Genomic DNA, 21,552 nt, shown 5'->3' with positions numbered 1-21,552 from the left:
ACATCAGGGCCTAATTATTTTCTTTCATGGAGATCTTCCATGATTATATTTTAGGAAAAGAATGGACTCAAGACTCTAGTGTGACATCCAGCGTCTTGCGGGTCAGACCTCAGCCTGCCCTGCTGGTCTCTTCCTCCACCATACCCTTCACAAACCCCTTTCTCCAGCTACCCCGAGCTACTCCCCAAAACAGTGTTTTTATGTTTTGCTGTATGCCTTTCTTCTGTTATTCTCTGTATCAAATGCTTCTTCCTCATCTCTGCTGTCTGAAATCCTCATTTCAAGGTCCAGCTGAAATACCATGCCTTGCATGCAACCATTTCTCAACCTTCCTACTGTCTTCCAACTTCGAATTGTTTCTTCTTCTTTGTCTGTTTTCTCTATAATACTATTAGATTCCTGTGGGTTAGGATTTTCATATTTCTTCTGTATCTTTAACCACATATCCTTCATTACTTGTAGCCATTTTATTATATACTGCAGAATTTTATGAATGTTTTGGCCTTGACCTTTTGCTTCCTGGTCATCTCTTTCAGACTCTTAGGTTTATTTTGTTTATTACCTAATGTTTTAATTCTAGTGCTAGGTCTTCTGGGACATAGGGAAGCTAGGTAGAATTATGTGTTACAACTTTATGTTGAACGTTAAACGCTTACATGGAACCAACAAAATGTTTTGATTAAGGGCATATAGTTTAGAATTAAGACAGAACTGGGCTATAGCCCCAGTTCTGTTTGCTCTTGAGAAAGTTACTTAACTTCTCTAAGCCTCGGTATCTTCATCTGTAAATTAGGACAATAATGCCACCTCTCTTTGACAAGTTTTATGAGAATTAAATGAAGGTAAAGTATTTAGCATAATGCCTCTAACACAAAAGTGTGCAATTAATCTTAGTTTCTTCCTGTTTGCCTTTTCCTCCTCATTCTCCTTTCTTTTTCTTCCTCTCCCTTCTCCGTCCCCCTTCCCCTCTTTTTCTTCCCTCTTTTCCATTTCCTCTCCTTGAAATATCATTATTATTATTTAAGAAATTGGTCTATTTTGCTGTTAGTCAACTTCTTTCCTGTTAGGGTAGTTTTTCTAGATTCAGAGATTAAGGGCATTTTATAGCCTTCTTTATTTATTCTATAGTAAATAATTTTGCTTGTATAAATGCTACAGGTCACCATAAATAAATTGCCTCATGATGGAGATTTTTATCCTAGGGCTTTCAAAACTACTCAACTTAGGGCTGGCTGAGTGGCTCAGTTGGTTAAGAGTTCTCTCACATTCACTATAGATTCCAGAGAAAAAACAATTTCTTAATTATTTTTCTATGACCCAAATTGTGCACATATTGGATATTGGATACTGAATAAATAAGGACTGAGTGGAAAAAGAACATCCACATGATTTATCACAGTGAGCCTCCAGGTCCACGTGTAGCAGAATCCTATGCTCCTTATCCACTTGGCCAACAAAAGGGAACAGCAAGAACGTCCATCCCGGTAAGTAAGGAGTCAAAGGTTCTAGTGGTTCCAAGAACCAGTTGTCCCTCAGTACAAATATTTACAAAGATTAGCACGAAATGAAGGGGCAGTATAGCTCATTGATTAAGGAAGTATTCCTCCTAATTTTATGTAAAGTCCATTTATTCAACAGAGCAAAGGAAAATTGAGAATAATATTTAAGTTAGTGTTACTTTACTACATAAGAGAATACAATAATGCTATGAATAAGCTATTGATTTTGATGCCCCTAAAAAAGTGGTTTTCATCAATGTACCATTTATTTGTTGCTGGAAAGTTGAGTATTTTTTCTTATATTTTTTAGCTGAGCCATTCTGCCACCTGTTGGCAACTCAGCAACAGCTCAGCACAGGCCGGGAATCAAACTGGCAACCCTGTTGCTCAGAGCTCGCACTCTTGAATGAGCTCTTAACCAACTGAGCCACTCGGCCGGCCTAGGATGTAATTCTAATAGGTATACTACCTATATTTTTTAACCAACTATGGTATATCTATTAATAGGTATATTTATCTGTGATTATATATTAATGTGTGATGTGCCTCATAAAACATACACAAAAATAGATATTAAAAAGGAAGAGATATTGGTGAAGTAAACTATTTAAAAATGTCTTACTCCCCCTGTCTGCCGATGTGCTTTTGAAAAGGTATCAAAATCAGTGGCTTATTCATAGCACTTATAAAAGGTCTGGTGTGATCTCTGGGCTGCTGTCTGCATGGAGCTGGTGTCCTCCTGTGCTATTTGTACAAATAAACCTGAGGCAGGATCTGTCAAAAAAAAAAAAAAGAAAGAAAGAAAGAAAGAAAGAAAGAAAGAAAGAAAGAAAGAAAGAAAGAAAGAAAGAAACTTGCTAATTGTGATGGAATCATACTATCATTTTCCATTATTTTGAGGCATAATATGAGTATATACTTATGGTTAGGTTCATTGTTCATGATTGTAAAATGTGAATCCACAGTACAAATAATTACTTCTTTTAAAAGTTGCTGTCGTATCTGATTAGGTTTTTTAACTCTAATGAAGAGTTTGAACTGGAAGTATGAAGAGCTCTGCCATGTTTATTGTGATTGTGTAATTAGATTTTCTTCACTCCAGATTCTTTGCGGGTGCCATTGTTAACACTCCATGTCATGGAACTCCTTTTTATCAGGATATCACATATACTGATGCATTATCATTTGATATGCCACCCAAGGAGGGAGTGTTATCTATATTATTTTACATAATAATTATTAGTAATGTTTAATTATAAATGAAGTGATAATATTTTCTTTTGCACCTCATTGGGTCATTTCACTTAACCCCCTTTGGAGACCACTGCTTTAGGCATGCCCTCGCGGGTACAGGTCTCTGAAAGTCTCATCTAAAGATATTTATTCTCGGAGCCAGCCGAGTGGCTCAGTTGGTTAAGAGCTCGCTCAAGAGTGCGAGCTCTGAGCAACAGTGGTTCGATGCCCAGCCTGAGCTGAGCTGCTGCTCAGCTGCCAACAGGTGGCAGGATGGTTCAGCTAAAAAATAACTAACTAAATAAATAATAAAAATAAAATAAAGATATTTATTCTCTTTATAAAGTAACTTCCTCTTCTATAACAGTGATTTTTTTTTTACACTCTCAGCCTATCCTTCCTCTACTCCTGAAGGCAGTTATAAAATAGAACAGTGTAGTGATAAAAACAATTTTGGGGGGTATGAGAGTATTATTGTTATTTATACTTGAAGCAATCAGACATGGTAGATGTTACCTGTTTTTCTTTACTTTTTGAGATGAAAGTTTGTAATGCTATATTCATAATGAAGAACTGTTTCTTTAATTGGTTATGTTGAATATAGTTTCAGAAATTTAAAAACTAGAGTTTATTTTACAGATTTTTAAGTTTCTTTAAAATGACAATAGAGGGCACTGTGGTATTTAATTTTTCTGTGGCTTTTAAAATTAGAAAGTTGTTGGCATTTTTATGTGTAATGCAGTGTCTTTATTCAACTGATCTTTAAAGGCTATGAAACTCTTTGTTCTTTGCTTTTTCACTCTGTTGGGACTTAAAAATTTTGTTGAGTGTTGGTAAATTTGAGGTGCACTATTTTTCCTGGGTTCTACATTTCCTTTATTTCAGTGGGTAAAAAAATCCTGTAAAAATAGTAATGCTTGTAAATGTGTTCACTAATCTTTAAAGTTTGCCTATGTGAAATTTTTTTGGTTAAAATTAGTACTATGAGAAAAATAGCTTTCAGTGAATTATGTAAGACATTTAATTAAACTTTTGAAAGTTTTTTTTGTAGGTCCTAGCATCTCTAGTCATATGTCAAATTTAATTTCATTTGCCTACAGGCTGTCAGAGATAGCATGCCCAGAGTGACAGATTACCCTTGTATTATGTCATTCACTTCGGAAGCCAGTCAATCTTAGTCTGACAGGAAACCTACATATTCATTCCTGTAATCCTTAATCCTTTTATTTCATAAAATTCCCTCAGGGAAATTACTTGAAAATTCCATTTATATTTTAAGAATATAATTAACATTAATTGGGTTGTATAGATTTTAAAGAAGATGAACTCCACTGATGGAAAACAGTATTTATAATACATGTGCAATGCGTTGTTAATGTGGAAGAAGGAAAAAAATCTCAGCTCTTATTTTGGTCATTCCATTATACATTAGCTGAAAAATAATAGTCATAAATGATTACATTTTTGTAAAATTTTCCTGTGATTCAGTAGTTGTTCCCCAGCACTTTCTTGGTGCCTTATTACTAGTTTTATGAAGGTGGAAATTGAAAACCTGTGATGTGCTCAAGGTCAAATAGCAAGATGATGACATTGTCAGCGACATATCTTAATAGTTATTTCCCAAACCTATACTCAATTGACAAGTCCATATTTCTTCAGATACTAATTTTCCTTCTTCAGATCTATATAAATTTTAGAAGTGGTTTAATTTTTGTTTTAAAATTAATGCTTATTATTTATAAATCAGTTTTTATGTGTAGTTATCTGGTATATTTTTTCCTGTCAACTGTGATAGTTGATAGGAAGCAAAGAACTTTTATTTTTTTAATTTTAATTTTTTTAATTAAAGGTTATTGGGGTGACAATGGTTAGTAAAGTTACATAGGTTTCAGGTGTACAATTCTGTAATACATCATCTATATATCACATTGTGTGTTCACCACCCAGAGTCAGTTCTTCCATCACCATATATTTGATCCCCTTTACCCTCTTCTCCCATCTCCCGCCTCCCTTACCCTCTGAAGGAACTTTTAAAAAATTCTTTCTGGCACAGTGAGAATAAATAAGCTCTATGAGGGCAGGAATCTTTGTTTTATTGTCCTAAGTGCCTAATATCTGGCACATAGTTAGGTTTACAGTAAATATTTGAATAAAAATTTGCTGAATTTATTGTACAGCATAGGGAATATGGTCAGTGTTATTGTAACAGTTATATATGGTGTCAGAGGGGTAGTAGACTTGGGGGGGTGTTATCACTTTATGAGGGGTGTGAATGTCTAATCATTATGTTGTTTTGTACACCTGAAATGACATAATAAAAATCTGCTGAATTTATAAGTTATTTAATGCATTATTGATTTTAAATATTTAAGAGTTAAGTTTGGATGTAGGGAGGTTTTTTTGTTCTTTGCAAAAAGATTTTAGTAGGAGGAGAGCATTTACTGTGCACTTATCCACTAGTTGAACATTTGGAAAGCTAGTCACCAGCACAGGGCATACAGACTGTTATGGAGAAGGAAAGTATGAGAATATTGCTGTTAAAAAAACAAGTGCAAATTCTTATTGTAAAGTAACTTGCTAAATATAAAGTTGATCAATTGGAATGCAAAATGTCTTAAAGAACTATAGTTTTATTAGTTTGAGGTAATGGTAATTAGATTTAGGCTAATAAAGGGGACATGCTTTAAAATAAATAGGTAATGATATTTTATAAGCATGTCAAAGCATAAGCCAAAACAATTAATTTTAGCTTAAATCATAGTAGCAGTGTTTACATATAAAGTGCTTAGCTGCTTTTTTAATTAGTAAATATTTTCTTCAGTAAATATTTTTGCCTCTTATGTGCTATTGCTTATTAGAATGATTACAAATTATAACAAAGATTTGAGATTCTGAATTTCTTTTATAATAGAAACTAATTGCTGAAATATTAGAGAGGAAGTGAAGAAGAGATCAGTATTTGATATGTAAGAAAATGAAGGGATAGATAAGGAATTCTGTGGGAGGAGAAAGGCATCTAGCTATTCCTTCAGATAGTCAACAGTATTTATTGATAGCTTACTATGCTGGAGGCTGGGATACAAAAGTGAAAAAAATAGGCCAAGTTCTTGCCCTCATGTAATATATTGTATGCCACAAACTATCCCAATACCAAATTTTAGTAGATTTTGTTGAATAATGTTTCTTTTTTCGAATACGCCCTTAGGACAATTCCCAGAGACTTTAAATGGTTGTTTTTAAAAATAGTTTTTGTCAGTTTTGCTTGTTTCACTGGAGAGTAGGTCTGTGAAGCAACTTTCTCTATCATCCTACAAGTGCAACTTTCCAAACTACTTAATTCTAAATATTCCTAAAGCTCAAAGACGTCTTTCCAGTAAGGAAATTACCATCCCAGGTAACTGAGCACTTCTTTAAATTAAAAAAAAAAAAATTTTTTAACGAACAGAGGTTTTGGTCAGACATGATACCCAAGAGCTACCAATATCCAGAGCAGTTCTTTGCACTATCCTGTCATACTAAGAACTTTTATTATCACTGTAAATATCATGAGCTAAAGATTTTTTTTTCAGTGTTTATTTACCCAGTTTTCTACTATCCACGGAAGTCTGTAGTTTCTGTCCAGCTTGTATACGTCATTGGTTTTTGCACTTCTTTGGCTCTATGCATACGTGGATGTTTCCTGCATAGGGCATATGACTTTTTTTTTCATTCTTTTATATTCTTACAATTATACAATTTATAGATTTTAAAGTTGATATTCAACTAAATTCTGAATTTTTTAAATGGCTTCATCTGATCTTAAATTACATTTTATAAAAGAATTTTGACATCTGATTGTGCATTTCAGTCATACACAGAGTTTCCTATAAAAAAAAAGTCAGAACCTTAAAATTTTAGAATTTGAATGTACCTTATCCTGCTGTTCTGCTGCTAAATGAGGACTCCTTTCTAACTTCAGCCCTTGGTCTGTTTGTCAGTACAGCTAGCTCCATCAATCACTGTCTGCGCCTCTCTGTGTTTACTTGTGTTCACTCCTCTCGTGACCCCTGAATGACTCCCTCCATCCCTGCAAATCTGCTCACTTTCCTGAGAGGGAATCCAGTGTAGGGCAGAGTAATGTCACCGAATCATTTCAGATGGCACTGGAAAGTGAGCATATTGGTTTTTCTTGGGTTAGTCATCCAGTCTAGACTCAGTGCTGGAGAGGGGCATGGGATCATGTTGTCAACACATTTCTACCACTGCCTAGGTTATCGTCTAGATAATTTCTTCAGCAGGAGCATGGATTAGACAGTTTCTTGCAGAATGAGGTGGTAGATATAATCAAACCAATTTACTCTGTGGTTTATTAATATACGCATTTGTTACCTCGGGCTATAACTGCATAATTAAAATTGAAGAATGTCTTGATAGCTGTCACTTTTGTAGTATTAAGTATGCTGTTGGGAATTCCCTTTAGTATAACATTCACTTGTATACTATTGTAATGACATAATATCTTACTGTAGTAGTGATCTGTTTTGACAAATTGTTCCCATGATATGCTGTATCTGGCTATTTGATGAGTTTCATATATATCAAATATAGGATTTAATGGTAAAGTATCTATGTATGTTCCTACAATTCGTTTGGAAGGATACACAAGAATCTGGTCATTGTTTGCCCCTAGGGCAGAGAATGCCCTAGGGTGGAGGACTGAGATAGGAAGTATACCCTTTTATTCCATCTGAATTTTGTAATGAACATGAGTGTTACTGAAACAATAGTAAAGCACTCAAAAGAAAGTAAAAGAGAAACAACAAAGTAAACAATAACAGAAGGGAAACTTAATGGATAAGGCAGATACTCTGTGGATATAATTCTAGCCAAATATAATTTGATGGTCCCTGTTTGGGTTTCTTCTCATAATTGGTAAGCTCTCCATGTTGATTGATGGTTAAGTTTGATTAGAACTCTCTTTTAAGTGGTAATTATATTCTAACATTTTATCATTATATTGTTTTCTCCAACTTATGACAATTTAGAAAAGTTGCCAGGTTTCTCTTTGACATAAGATCTGCTCTTGATTTGGAATTCAAGTTAGTAGAAGTGTTGCATCATGAATAAAAAGATCATGGTGGAGACTTATGATTATTCTTCCACTAAAGATGACTAAGACAAGATTTTTTATTTAATTAAATTTATTGAGGTGACGTTGGTTAGTCAAATTACATAGGTTTCAGGTGTACATTTTTATAATACATCATCTATACATCATGTTGTGTGTTCACTATCCAGAGTCATTTCTCCTCCCATCACCATTTATTTGACCCCCTTTACTGTCATCTACCACCCACCTTCCTCCTTACTCTCTGGTAACCACTAAACTGTTGTCTGTGTCTATGAGTTTTTGTTTGTTAAAACAAGATTTTTTGAGGTACTTTGATCTATACTGATGGTAAAGAATTTACTTGAATCTTTTTCCAAATTCTCATATGTAAAGTTTGAGTGATTAAATTCTTTCTTGGTGTTTTATTTTAAAAGAATGCAGCTTTAGCAAATCTCTTTATATAATGAAGTTGGATTATGTTCAAGTTGTAGGTTATTGTCATATTGTATTTTAAACATTTACAGGTATTCTTTTTGTTTCTGCTCTTTAGCCGGCCTCAGAAAGTGTGTCTGTGTCCATTTCTACCACTTCATCCTCTGCACATTTCTACCCACTTGTATATAATTCAGCATCCAGCAGAGGTGAGTAAGATTTTGTAGAATATACAATTTCAAACAGAATATTAGCATACAAAAGGAAACATAGATGAACATACTCATCCCTCCCAGCTCTTTAGCATTTCTGAAAATAAATTGATGATAAATGCATTCTCTTGGGGAAAAAAAATTGTTTCTTTTATATATTATTTTATATGATAGTATAGTGTCATATGCTTTGGAGCTAGATAAAAATTATTTCATAAAACAGTGTTATTTCATAAAAACTGTGTTGTTGAAAGTATAGAAATTTAGAACTCCAACAATTTTGAATGAAGAAAAAATAAGATTTTTGTGAGTAAAGAGCTAAGAAAATCATTGCTTTTAAAATTTTGTCATAGCTTGTATTCAAGGATATCTTTTCTTGTTAAAATGGAAGAAACTCTTAGCACATTAGTGTTACAAAATGAATGTACAAAATAAACATTTTTTCTTTTTCTTTTTTTAAAAGATTTTATTGGGGAATTGGGGGAGGGGAACAGCATTGGAGAATTGGGGAAGGGGAACAGAAAAGTTGCTGTCCAATTGTTCTTCAGTCTAGTTGTGGAGGACGTCGCTTCACTGGCCCATGTTGGTATTATCATTGCGCTCTTCCAGGTGAGGCAGGCAGTCGCCATTGGACGGCTGCTCATGGCAGCTCACAGAAGCTCACGCCAGCTGCCGGCCAGCCCCACTGCAGTCTATGCCGTCGCCGGTGACTCACAGCAGCCCAGCTCCAGGTTGAGCTGTTGTTCACGATCTTAGCTGTAGAGGGCGCAGCGGCATTGGCCCTCATGTGGGATCCGAACTGGGGCTCTGCTTCTCAGAGCTGGCGTCAAAAGCCAACTGTTAACCAATGTGCCACTCAGCTGGCCCACATTTTGTCTTTTAAATGAATGGAACAGATATGTATATTTTATAGTATGTATGTTGTGTATAAAGAGGTTTTTTAAAATTCTTATTAAATTTATTGGGATGACATTGGTTAATAAAATTATATGTTTTAAGTGTACATTTCTATAATAATCATCTATATATTGCCTTGTGTGCTCACCCCCCAGAATCAGATTTCCTTCCATCACCGTATACATATATGATGATGGAAGAGTTTCTAATTAATACTTTCCTTTTGGGTTCTTGGAAAAGTCATGACGCATTTTTGCAACGAAAAATGTAGAAAAAATACATCATGACTTTTCCGACAATCCAGTGTATTAGTGAGAAATATGCATGTGCTGTTTTGTATATGTGTTTGTAACTCCTGATTAACTGTAGCAATGAAGAGGAGGGTAAAGGAAGTCACAGAGAACCACAAGTTATAGATAAAACAAAACTAATCAATATATGGTAAAAAACGGGTTCAGTATAAACTGAAGTTAAAACCATTCCAGCATTTAGGAACTCAGGACAGTATGTATTGAATCAGGCTTTTGAAGAAGAATTGATTTTTTTTTTTTTTCTGAAGCTCATTCCACTTGAAGACTTTAACAAAGATGTAAAGATATTAATATGTCATTTTCCTTTTCCAAATGAAACACTTATTCTTTTATTGCCAATTGTTAATTATTCCATTTGTTGGGCATTTTTTTTTTTTAATTTTGTTGGGGAATTGGGGGAGGGGAACAGACAAGTTGCTGCCTTTTTGTTCTTCAGTCTAGTTGTGGAGGATGTCGCTTCAGTGGTCCTTGTTTGTATTATCATTGCGTTCTTCCCGGGCAAGGCAGTCACTTGCTGGCCATTGGATCGCCGCTCACGGCAGCTCACGAAAGCACACACCTGCTGCTAGCCAGCCCCACTGCAGCCTATGCCGTCGCCGACTCACAGCAGCCCAGCTCCAGGTTGAGCTGTTGTTCACCATCTTAGCTGTAGAGGGCAGTGTCACTGGCCCTCATATGTGGGATCCGAACCAGGGCCCTGCTGCTCAGAGCTGGCATCCCAAGCCAACTCCTAAACAACACACCACTTGGCCGGCCTGCAAACTTTTTTTTTTAAATTTCTTTTTTTGTTTAAGTTAAATTTATTGGGGTGACTGTAGTTAGTAAAATTACATGAGTTTCAAGTATAGATTTCTATAACACATCATCTGTATATCACAGTGTGTGTTCACCACCCAGAGTCAGTTCTTCCATCACCATATATTAGATCCTCTTTACCCTCTTCTACCATCTCTCCCCTCTTACCATCTGGTAACCACTAAACTGTTGTCTGTGTCTATGAGTTTTTGTTTCTTTGTCTTTCTTATTGCTTTCCTGCTTTGAGTTCTATATCCCACATATAAATGAAGTCATATGGTTCTTAACTTTTTCTGTCTGACTTATTTTGCTTAGCATAATAATCACAAGATCCATCCATGTTGTTGCAAATAGCACTATTTCATCTTTTCTTATGACAGTATAGTATTCGATGGTGTATATATACCACATTTTTTTATCCAATCATCTATCGAAGGACACTTTGTTTCCATGTCTTGGCCACTGTAAATAAAGCTGCAGTGAACATCGGAGCACATATATCTTAATGGATAAAGGTTTTCAGATATTTTGAGTATATACCCAGGAGAGGGATTGCTGGGTCATATGGTAATTCTATTCTTAACTTCTTGAGGAACTCCTACACTGCCTTCCATAGTGGCTGTGCCAATCTGCATTCCCACCAACAGTGTATGAGGGTTCCTTTTTCTCCACAGCCTCTCCAACACTTGTTATTATTTGTCTTGTTGATGACAGCCATTCTAACAGGTGTGAGGTGATATCTCATTGTGGTTTTGATTTGCATTTCCCCAGTAGTTAGTGAAATTGAGCATTTTTTCATGTATCTGTTGGCCATTTGTATGTCTTTTTGAGAGAAGTTTCTGTTCATGTCCTCTACCCATTTATTGAGTTGTTTGTCTTTTTGTTGTTGAGTTGTATAAGTTCTTTAAATATTTCAGATATTAGCCCCTTATCAGAGGTGTTGTTTGCAAATATCTTCTCCCATTCGGTTGGTTGCCTTTTTGTTTTGTTGATGCTTTCTTTTGCTGTGCAGAAGATTTTTAGTTTGACATAGTCCCATTCATTTATTTTTGCTTTTACTTCCCTTGCAAAGGCAACCTTTTTTTTGGTGTTAACAACAAAATGCTGTGGTCAGGATTGTGACAGTTTGATCACTAGCATTATTTTATTGCATTTAAACTTACAGCACCTTGCCGCTCAAATTTACATAAAATGATAATTTACTGGCCTTAACAATTTTGGCTAAAACTTAACTTTAGATGATGAATGCTGTTTTCATTTGCAGCATCATAGTATGGTGGCCTTTTATTATTGTGTGGTTCCAGACTTAAGTTGGCTCTTAAAATGTAGTTATTTGTATTGATTTGTGGAAATTTTGTTTTCAAATCCTCCTTTCCTTTCTACTCTCCTTCCTTCCTTACTTACTTCATTCCCTCTCTCTGTCCCTTCTTCCTTCCATCTATCCATCCATTCATCCATGGTTAATTCATAATTTAGGTGATCAGTCTATAATTATGTGTGTTACAATTGTATATTATGTATATATGAGTACAAGTATATCTATATTGTTTTTCCTTATCACCCAAGGAGCGTTCCAATCTTAATCTAGCTCAATAATATTTGGCTGCCTAATGCTTAATTTCAGCACACTATTTTCAATAAAAGAATATGCCAATTTGATGACTTTCCCTAAAAAGGGATTGGAAACCATTTGGATAGGCTCTAGGAGGTGGCTTTGGGAATAGACGACTTGATGGAGTGGATGATATGGAAGTGATATGATGGTACATGTCAAAGAGTAGGTATATGAATGTAGAAAATTACTTAAGGATAAAAACAAAACAGTTATCTCAAAAATAGCAAAAAGCTTTACAAGACAGGTTGTGTTAAACTGCTTGGCCTTTTTGAACAATGTATATCTAGCCATAATGAGGTAAACTCTGTCTATTGATTTAACTAAAACTATTAGAAGATGTGAAGGTAAGGAGTGATGTAGAAAAGCAAAATCCTCATTGATTATGAGAGGCTGAAGTTATAAAGTGCAGTAGTTAAGAGTAAGGGCTCAGGAGCCAGATTGCTTGAGTTTAAATCATGAACAGCCCTGTAAACTCCATAACTCTGGGCAGGTTAATTAATGTCTCTGTGCTTCAGTTTCATCATTAGTAAAATGGACATAGTAAAAGATATACTTCTTTACCAATTTATTATGAACAGTAAATTTATCTAGAATATATTTGAATTATGTACATTAAAGTTAGCTATTATGATAATAAATTGTAGTTTGTAGATATATGAAGTTGATAAATCAAGTGATAGCATTACACACATATTATTTAAAAATCCAGAGATAACTACCAAAAGATATAGCTAAAAAAGAGTTCAAGGGATTGCCTCTGGGAAGTGGTACAGGGGAGTGTATCTGGAAACATGATACATTTTTTGGCACTCTTAACTTGACATATATACATGTGTTACTTTGATAAAAGTTTAGAAAGTGATTTAAGTATGTATCAGTGCCTTCTAATGATGATCAAGAAGGAAGAAAACAGTATGAAACATTATAAATTATCCTAAAACTCCCCTCACCTATCTCCTCCTAGTCCCGTTGATGAAGGTGTATATTAGCTGCTCCAAATTGCTACTTTTCAGGCTCCCTCAGAGCTCTCTGCTGCATGCCCTTTTTAGCAAAAATCCTAGAAAATGTTTACTCTCCTATTTCCTTTTCACTTTTTATTAGTTGACCAATTTAACTACTCTCAGCATTTTTTTTTAAAGATTTTATTTGGGGAATTGGGGGAGGGGAACAGCGCTGGGGAATAGGGGGAAGGGGAACAGACAAGTTGCTGTCCTTTTGTTCTTCAGTCTAGTTGTGGAGGACGTTGCTTCACTGGCCCATGTTGGTATTATCATTGCACTCTTCCCAGGCGAGGCAGATCGGTCGCCGGCCTCTAGACGGCTGCTCACAGAGGCTCTTGGTAGCTCACACCAGCTGCTGGCCGCTCAAGCTGGCTGCTGGCTACACACGGTAGCCCATGGCAACCCACTGCCACAGGGGCTGCAGCCTGCCCCATCGCCGGCGACTCACACTCACAGCAGCCCAGCTCCAGGTTGAGCTGTTTTTCACCATCTTAGCTGTAGAGGGCAGCGTCACTGGCCCTCATGTGGGATCTGAACCGGGGCTCTGCTGCTCAGAGCTGGCATCCCAAGCCAGCTCTTAACCAATGCACCACTCGGCCAGCCCTCTCTCAGTATTTTTTTAAATTTAGTTTTTACATATTGTTTTAATCAACACTTCAGGGACCCAGCAGCAAAAGAGGTAAACACAAAAATGTCTCTAAATGGTGTGTGTGTGAGAGATTGTTGAATACTGTTACTACAATACTTTTTCTTTGTTATAAACAAATGTAATTATAAATTTATTTTTAATTTAATAAATTAATATGTAACATTATTGTTTTATGTATTAATTTGCTAAGTGGTTGATATTCCTAAAGGAAAGTAAGTAATATTGCTATTCTATAGAGACATTGTCATTTTTTGCAGATGAAAAAATAGTCAAATTATCACTGTGAGGATATACATAAAGAGGATTTTATAGATATTATAAAGATAACATTGTACTGTATGTAGGTAAACTGATTAGAGAGGGGCTCTGTCACTTATTTGATCAAGCATGACTTTCCTAGTTGGACCAGCAGAGAAGAGCCAGAGTGTCTGAGCAATATAGACCAAAATAACCAAGAAAGGTGGGAGGCCAAGACAGAATAGCTAATCACCTGGCTCTACTGGGATTCAGGGTAGAATTCTTGTGACAGCAAGAAAGGTAGTTTTAGTGTTGGAAGCTAGGAAGTTGAAAAAAATCACTTGTGATAGTTAATGGAACTTACAGAAATGGTTACCAGATTTCTGCACTCTAAAGTTTTTATTTTTTTTCCATGTCAGTACTCTTTATTCTTTGGAAGTAAGGTCAGCCTACATTCAAGTAGGAGGGAGAGATTAATAAGCTTCACTTCCTGGAGTGGGGAGTGTTTATGTTTATTACTTGGAATTCTTCTATAAGAGTGATTTGTCTCTTCTCTCCCATTTATTTATTTATTCAATCATTTCTTATATCAGTCTGAACGCTGTATTTATTTTATACTTTGGATTATAATCCAAATACTATGTTACATATTTTGTTGCTCAAATTGTTCCAGTTTGGCTGTTGAGAGCTCTTTAAAATTGGTTTCTGTGTCTCTTTGATATGCTTCATTGTTTTGTTTTGTTTTGTTTTTTTTGAACACGTTTCTTGCTTTCTAGATATACAGATCTAGGCAATTGTCTTCAAGTTGAAATACTACAAAATGTAATTACTATTGAAATAAAAAATTTGTCAGAATAAATTATTCAATTTAATTAAACACAAATTTACATTTTTATAATATTATTTAATGCTATCTTATTTTATCAATAAATCTCTAAACATACCTAAATAGAATAAAAATGTACATTTGTGTTATATTTACAATATTGTAAATCAGAGAAACTATAGATCTTTTTATTAAACTGCGTTCTGTAGTAAAAGTTTGTAAAACTTCTGTACAGTTTTATGAATCAAATGTTCATGATAAACTTTTTAAAATTGTGTCTAATTAAAAATCTATGTTTTAATTATTTTTTTAATGAAAGGAAAGCAAAGTGTTGCGGACAGTTCCTCTACTAGCAGCATGCCTACCCCAAGACAAGTGTAAAGTCAAGATTGGTCGTCGCTTCAGTGAAGACAGGTAAATTAACCTTTAGGGCAATTTAAAATAATCGTTTTCTGCATAGATCTTTAAAAATAGTTTTCTTCAGTTTATTCATTAGACCTACAACGTTGTATATTGGAAGTGGTCAACAAGTTTAAGTTCTGTCTTCTCCCTCAAAATAATACAAGACAAAGCAAAACAAATAAAAACACTGACCCCAAACAGACCAAAATGGAATAAACAAAGGAATGATAACATTATCTGAATTCCATACTAATATTTGTATATTGGGCCTAAAAGATATACATATACATACATATATATGTATATATATATATGTATATATATACATATATACATATATATGTATATATTTGCTGTTTATTTCATATTTGTTCAAGATGGTAGGGTATTTGTATTAGATTTTGTTCAGTTTTTTTTCTTTTTTAATAATTATGTATGATATACATTTATGTAAATAAACACATATCTATCCATTTTTAGCCCATGAAAGCTTTCCTAAGGTACATTGATTACAACTAGATTTAGTATTCTAGTTATGAGCACATCATATTTTTTTTAAAGGATAAAACATCTTCTCCTGTTATATTTAAAATAATTTGTTTGATGTGGTATTTTTAGGGCAGCAGCCCATTAGTTGATGTCTTCATTGATGGCTCTCTGATGTTCTTGGATCTTATTTCACTGTGTTAAAGACTATGTTATCAGAACTGTATATTATATACTGTATATATATATATATATACATATATATATTTAAATTTCTCAACAAGTCTTTTCTTACCTTTGAAGCATACTTGTTGCTTTTCTGCCCATTCACAAAGCCTTCACAAATTACTTTGATCCTGTCTACACAGCTCAATATATTTTTAGATCCAAAATTTATTTGCCCTTGAAAATATGGAAATTTCTTTTTCAGTTCATTTATGAAAATTCTAAGACCAGTACTAACACCAAGCCCAGGGAATTAACCAAACTTTTTCCTTCCTTTTTTTTTTTTTTTAGCTTTCTTTATTACTTAGCTTCATATTATGAAAATAACATCATGTTAGTACTTTATATAATCACGTTCTCTCTTCTCTGAAACTGTTGGTTAGGCACGCTTTTCTCATGTAGAATTTTCTGTTGCAGATTTTGCACTTTTACCCTCAAAGGAGAGATTCGCTCTGTGTTTAGTGCTGCTGTTGGGAATTGTGCGCTTTTGTTGGGAATGGAAGCGAGACCCAGAGCTCTTCACATGGGGAGCAGCCACATTATTAACAGTGTGACCCTGCTTTCACACAGAAGCTCTTTATGATAGTTTCTCTCTCGTTCTTTGGTGGATGTGCATATATCGTTCCACCTAATCTACCAACTTGGATCTAAGTTATTTTATCGCCAAAGTGATGTGCATTTATGGCGGTAGAAGTGGAAACTATCTGGATCATCCCAGACGTTTGGCTCTCTAACCATTCCATGAACGTGCTTAGGATAAGAAGCTTGATCTTTTCCATATAGTCCACCCACATTGAGTCCATTATATTAAGTAGTTTAGTTTTTTCCATGGTGCCTAATATAGTGCTTACTCAGTAAATTATTATTCACTGATGGATTTTAAAGTAAAGTCGATTAACATTATTGGATTAATATTAATCTGGTAATTGAAGATTAATGTATGCTGTTGTTAGAGTATGTGAATAACCATGGGGCATTTACTTTTGGTATCCTTTATAAATGGAATTTAAAAATACTTATTTTCTAATTTTTTTGCCTCTAGTATATAAGGAAACAATTGGGTTTTGCATATCAACCCTCTATCCAGTGACTTTCTAAACTCATAATGTATTATAGTTGTATAAATTGTTTTGTAGATTCCTTAGGACTTTCTGTGTAAGTAGTATTATCAAATGCAAATAGGGTCATTTACACTTCTTTCTTTGTGATTTTTATGTCTTTTATTTCTTTTTCTTGTCTTATTGCAATATTTGGGACTTTCAGAACAATGTGTGTTAGGAGTGGTGAAAGCCAACATCTTTACCTTGATCCGCATCTCAAGGAACATTGTTAAATATGATATTGACTGTACATTGTCGTAGATGCCATTTATTGGTTTGAAGAAGATGCCATTTATTGTCTTTAATTGACTCTTTAACTTGTCTCCTTTCCCCTCAAGGTTGTTTTGTTTCCAGCAGACAGAGGCTATCTCGTTTATTATTACATCTCCAGTGCCACAATGCTTTGATATGTATTTTTGAATAAAGTTCAGTTAGAATAGTAAACTTTTTGTTCCCAAGAAGCTAATAAAGATTTTCTTTTTAAAACTTTTAGAGATCCTGAACTTTCAGCTATTTGTCAGAAGTCTGGTACATTAATATTATATCCAGGGGATGAAGCTGCTAATTTGGAAGAATTTATATTAGATTCTCCTGTTTATCCTTCTACAATCATCATCATCGATGGTACATGGAGCCAGGCTAAGGACATTTTCTATAAGAATTCCTTGTTCCGACTGCCCAAACAGGTAAACTCACATTTTAACAGAGACTAAATACAAGTGTAGAATTTATTGTATGTATTGTCTGTGAGGGGGTAGACATACATTTTTATATATGACTTTGATGGTATTTACATATGTGAATGTATACATAGATATGCATATGCTTGTGTGTGTATTTGAGATAAATATGTAGAAAATTTCACAACTGTCCTTCTCAATTCCCACTTTCAAACTTCACCATAGTTTACTATATTAAGAGCCTCTCAGGCATTTAATCAGAGAAGTCTAAGGATTAATTACTTCTAGGTGTACTAATGTTTTTGTTAGGAACTGTTATGTTTAATACTTTTATTTGGTAACTAAATTACCTTGTTTTTATAAGGAGTGACAGAATTTCTATGAAATACTTGTTTGTCATTCATTATTATAATCATATGGCTTGTCCTTCAATTTGTTGATGTAATTAGTGGTGACGATGATGCATTTCCTAATACTGAACCATTCCTGTGTTCCTGGAGTGAACTCTACCTGGTCATATTATATTATCCTTTTGATATATTGCTGAAGCTTATATTTCATTTAATGGCATTGAATTATAATTCATAAGTTTTTGTACTTTTATTATCAGAATTGGATATTAAGATAACGTTAACTTCATTAAATAAATAGGAAATATTTTAATATTTTGCTATGCCCCGGAATAATTTCAACAATATTAGAATTCCTTTTTCCTTAAACATTTGATGGAATTCACTGGCCAAACCACCTGGTCCTGGTCTCTTTAAAAATGGTGACTTTTAAAAATTTCTTTCAAACCCTTTTTATGGAAATTATTCAAGCTTTCTAATTCTATTTGGTTCAGTTTTTAATACCTTTTATCTTTTCTAGGGAATTATTTCTTTCCCCTGAATTAAATTGGCTGCCATATACCTGTATATTTTCATACATACTTATTTAAATTTCTTCAGAATGCATCCTTTCTCTTTTCTAATATCTCTCTCTCTCTCTCAGTCTCTCACTCTCTCATTCTCTCTCTCTCTCTCTCTCTCTCTCTCTCTCTCTCTCTCACACTCACACACACACACACACACACACACACACACCCCACACACACACCCATTTTTTCATTGAACAGACTCAAAAGAGATTTCACTATTGCTCTTTTAAAAAGTTAGCTTTTAGGTTGTTTTAATGACTATTACATTTTATTCTTATTTCATTAATTTGAGCTTGTATCTTCATCAATTTCTTTCACCTTTCTGCTTATTTTTTTTTATTTTGTAAGATTTGCACTAAGAGTACTACATTCCTTTAAGACCTGTGAGTTTCTTCTTTCATAATAAAGGAAGAGAAAGAAAAAAAGAAAAAAAAACCCAGAAAAAAAAATAGTAAAGGAAGAGAAGGCTGCAATATTTCTTTTTAGTATAACTTTCATAGTATTCTATAATTTAGGGTTCACGTGTTCTTATAGCTATATATTGTTATAATTTATAATTTGTTTTGATTTCTTTCTACCCATGGATTATCAGTGAGCTCTTAAATTCTCAAGTGTTATAACATTTTTATTTCTGATTTTGTTTGATTCTGATAAAAGAACATTGCCTGCAATATTTTGAATAATTTATGATGTATATGTGGATAAGTACATGATAAAATTTTGTACATATTCTATGAATAAGAATAATTCACATTCTCTATTTAGCAAAGAAAGTGTTTACATTTTTCTAAAGATTTTTTAATTTGCATTTTTCTGTACATTTTTATTTTTGGCATACTTGGGCTATTTGATACTTAAAAAGGTATATGAAAAGCTTCTGTTTATGTATTTTCAATGAAGTTATCTCTGTATTTCCAATAGTTTTTGTGTTGCATATTTAACTTCTCTGTTGTTATGTGCATGTAAGCCATGTACTTAGTGAAAAATAATAGTGAAACCTGATTCTGAGATTTACAAGTCAAATTCTTTGTAGTTCCATTTCTTTTGACTGAAATGCAGACATGGTTTTTAGATGAGACTCAAATATGAAAAACAGTTCTAAAAAATTACCTAATGTGTTGAATGCTTTGAATGGGCCAGTCCCAATTCCAAGTGCTTTACATGTATTAGCATGTTATAACTTTCTCCAAATCCCATGAGGTAAGGATTGTTTTTATCTTAGATAACAGTTGAGGAAACTGAGGCACGGAGATGTTCGTTTGCTTTAGATCACATAACTTTCACAGCAGAGCTGTGATTTGAACCAGTCTAGTTTTGAGCCAGAGGCTATAGCCTTAATCTAAGTATACCTGCTTCTAAAATGGAAAATTTCCATCCAGGATATTTACATATAGAACCTTTATAGGTTTATCTAACTTCTTAAATATTCCTTGTGTTCCACAAGAACCAATTCATAAAAGGCATGGATACTGTTATATTGTGGTGTGCTCCAGGTAAAATTTTAAGTTCACGTTGCATTTAGATATTGCCCAATCTACAAAAAAAGTTTAATGAAAGTATTTTGTCTGTGAAACATTGTAATGCAAATATTTGAATTTTTTTCTATTTTGTATGGATATGCTGTGTCTGTATCTCTAATTTTTCATTTTGTGTTAACTACATGACTGCCACAGAAATGAAGTACATAGTCACATTACAAAGATTAAAAGCTACTTAAAATATAATCACCAAAATTATTTTATTACTTTAAATTGAGTAGCAGATAATGAAATAGGTAAATTGAATAATTTCCCCAGTCCTACTATGCCATACATTTCTATCATCTTTTATTCTTTCTGTTTTTCCAAATCAGAAGCTAATATAAGTGTATATTTGTTTAACCTTGAAATAGGTATCTTACAACTATAAGATTAAAAAAATACTGAAAGCAATATCAGATAGAATTGACTACATGGGGAAAAAATACTACCATAAACTAAAGTGAAAAGACATATGGCTTTCTGGACAACCATGAAACAGATAAAGGCAGCATAAGCTTAAAAGTTCTTAAAATTAATAAGGTATAGGTGAAAAATCTCAATTAAAAAATGGCCATAGACATGAAAACAAAGTTCACAAAATAGAAAGTAAATGTATGCATAAAAATCATCATTTACCCTGGTAATTATATGACAACAGATACTAAGTTATAAACATTTATGTTGAAATAACTTCAAACTTACGGAAAATTTCAAGAATAATAAAAGGTCACTCAGATATCCTCAGGTGTTAACAGTATGTCATATTTGCCTTCTCAGCATCTGTCTCTTTGTCTCTCTCTTCAGTTATGTTTTCCTGAACCTTTTGAGAGTGATAGATATCCAAATTTTACTTTTTGAAATTGAAATTTTGCTAGCTGTAGTCCCATAAGATTGTCTTTTCCTAAATATTTTTTTGCCTGAAGTAAAAAAAAAAAGTAGTAATTTAAAACCGAACACAATGTATAAAAGCTCATGTTATACCCATATATCTCAAGACAGTTTCATCTTAGTATATTTGGGAAATATCGATAATCTTAGAAATAATATATATGGCTTTTTAGAGTGTCATACAGTATCCAGCTCAAATATGAGTTATGGCTTGGTTAGATAAAATATGTTTCTAGAAGTAGTTTCAAAAAACAATGAAATCTGTACATTTACTCTTTCTAATACACACATACACACACGTACGTATATGTATAATATATAATATATATCTAATATATATGTGTATAAATATATATATTTATATATCTCAGATAAATAAGTAAGTTGAATTGAAACGGATTGATTTTTTTTTTAAAGATTTTTATTGGGGAATTGGGGGAAGGGGAACAGACAAGTTGCTATCCTTTGTTTTTTTTGTTCTTCAGTCTAGTTGTGGAGGACGTTGCTTCACTAGTCCAAGTTGGCACCATCATTGC

The 21,552-nt window shown here is 33.7% G+C and overlaps 1 protein-coding gene across 2 annotated transcripts in view; it reads left to right on the top strand.

Moving 5' to 3' along the window:
- Nucleotides 1–21,552, top strand: part of DTWD2 (DTW motif tRNA-uridine aminocarboxypropyltransferase 2) — a 116,656-nt gene that overhangs the window by 21,062 nt on the left and 74,042 nt on the right. For both annotated transcript variants that reach the window (XM_019651237.1, XM_019651236.1), the window contains exons 2-4: nt 8,372–8,462; nt 15,116–15,210; nt 17,503–17,695. In XM_019651237.1, the coding sequence (XP_019506782.1) occupies nt 8,372–8,462; nt 15,116–15,210; nt 17,503–17,695 (379 nt within the window). The remainder of the gene's footprint in view (nt 1–8,371; nt 8,463–15,115; nt 15,211–17,502; nt 17,696–21,552) is intronic.

This window comes from Hipposideros armiger, unplaced genomic scaffold (genome assembly GCF_001890085.2).
Source record: "Hipposideros armiger isolate ML-2016 unplaced genomic scaffold, ASM189008v1 scaffold_156, whole genome shotgun sequence".
In the NCBI taxonomy this organism is placed as follows: Eukaryota; Metazoa; Chordata; class Mammalia; order Chiroptera; family Hipposideridae; genus Hipposideros; species Hipposideros armiger.
The sequence above is the reverse complement of the archived record's forward strand: the minus strand, read 5'-3'. Positions and strand labels throughout refer to the sequence as shown.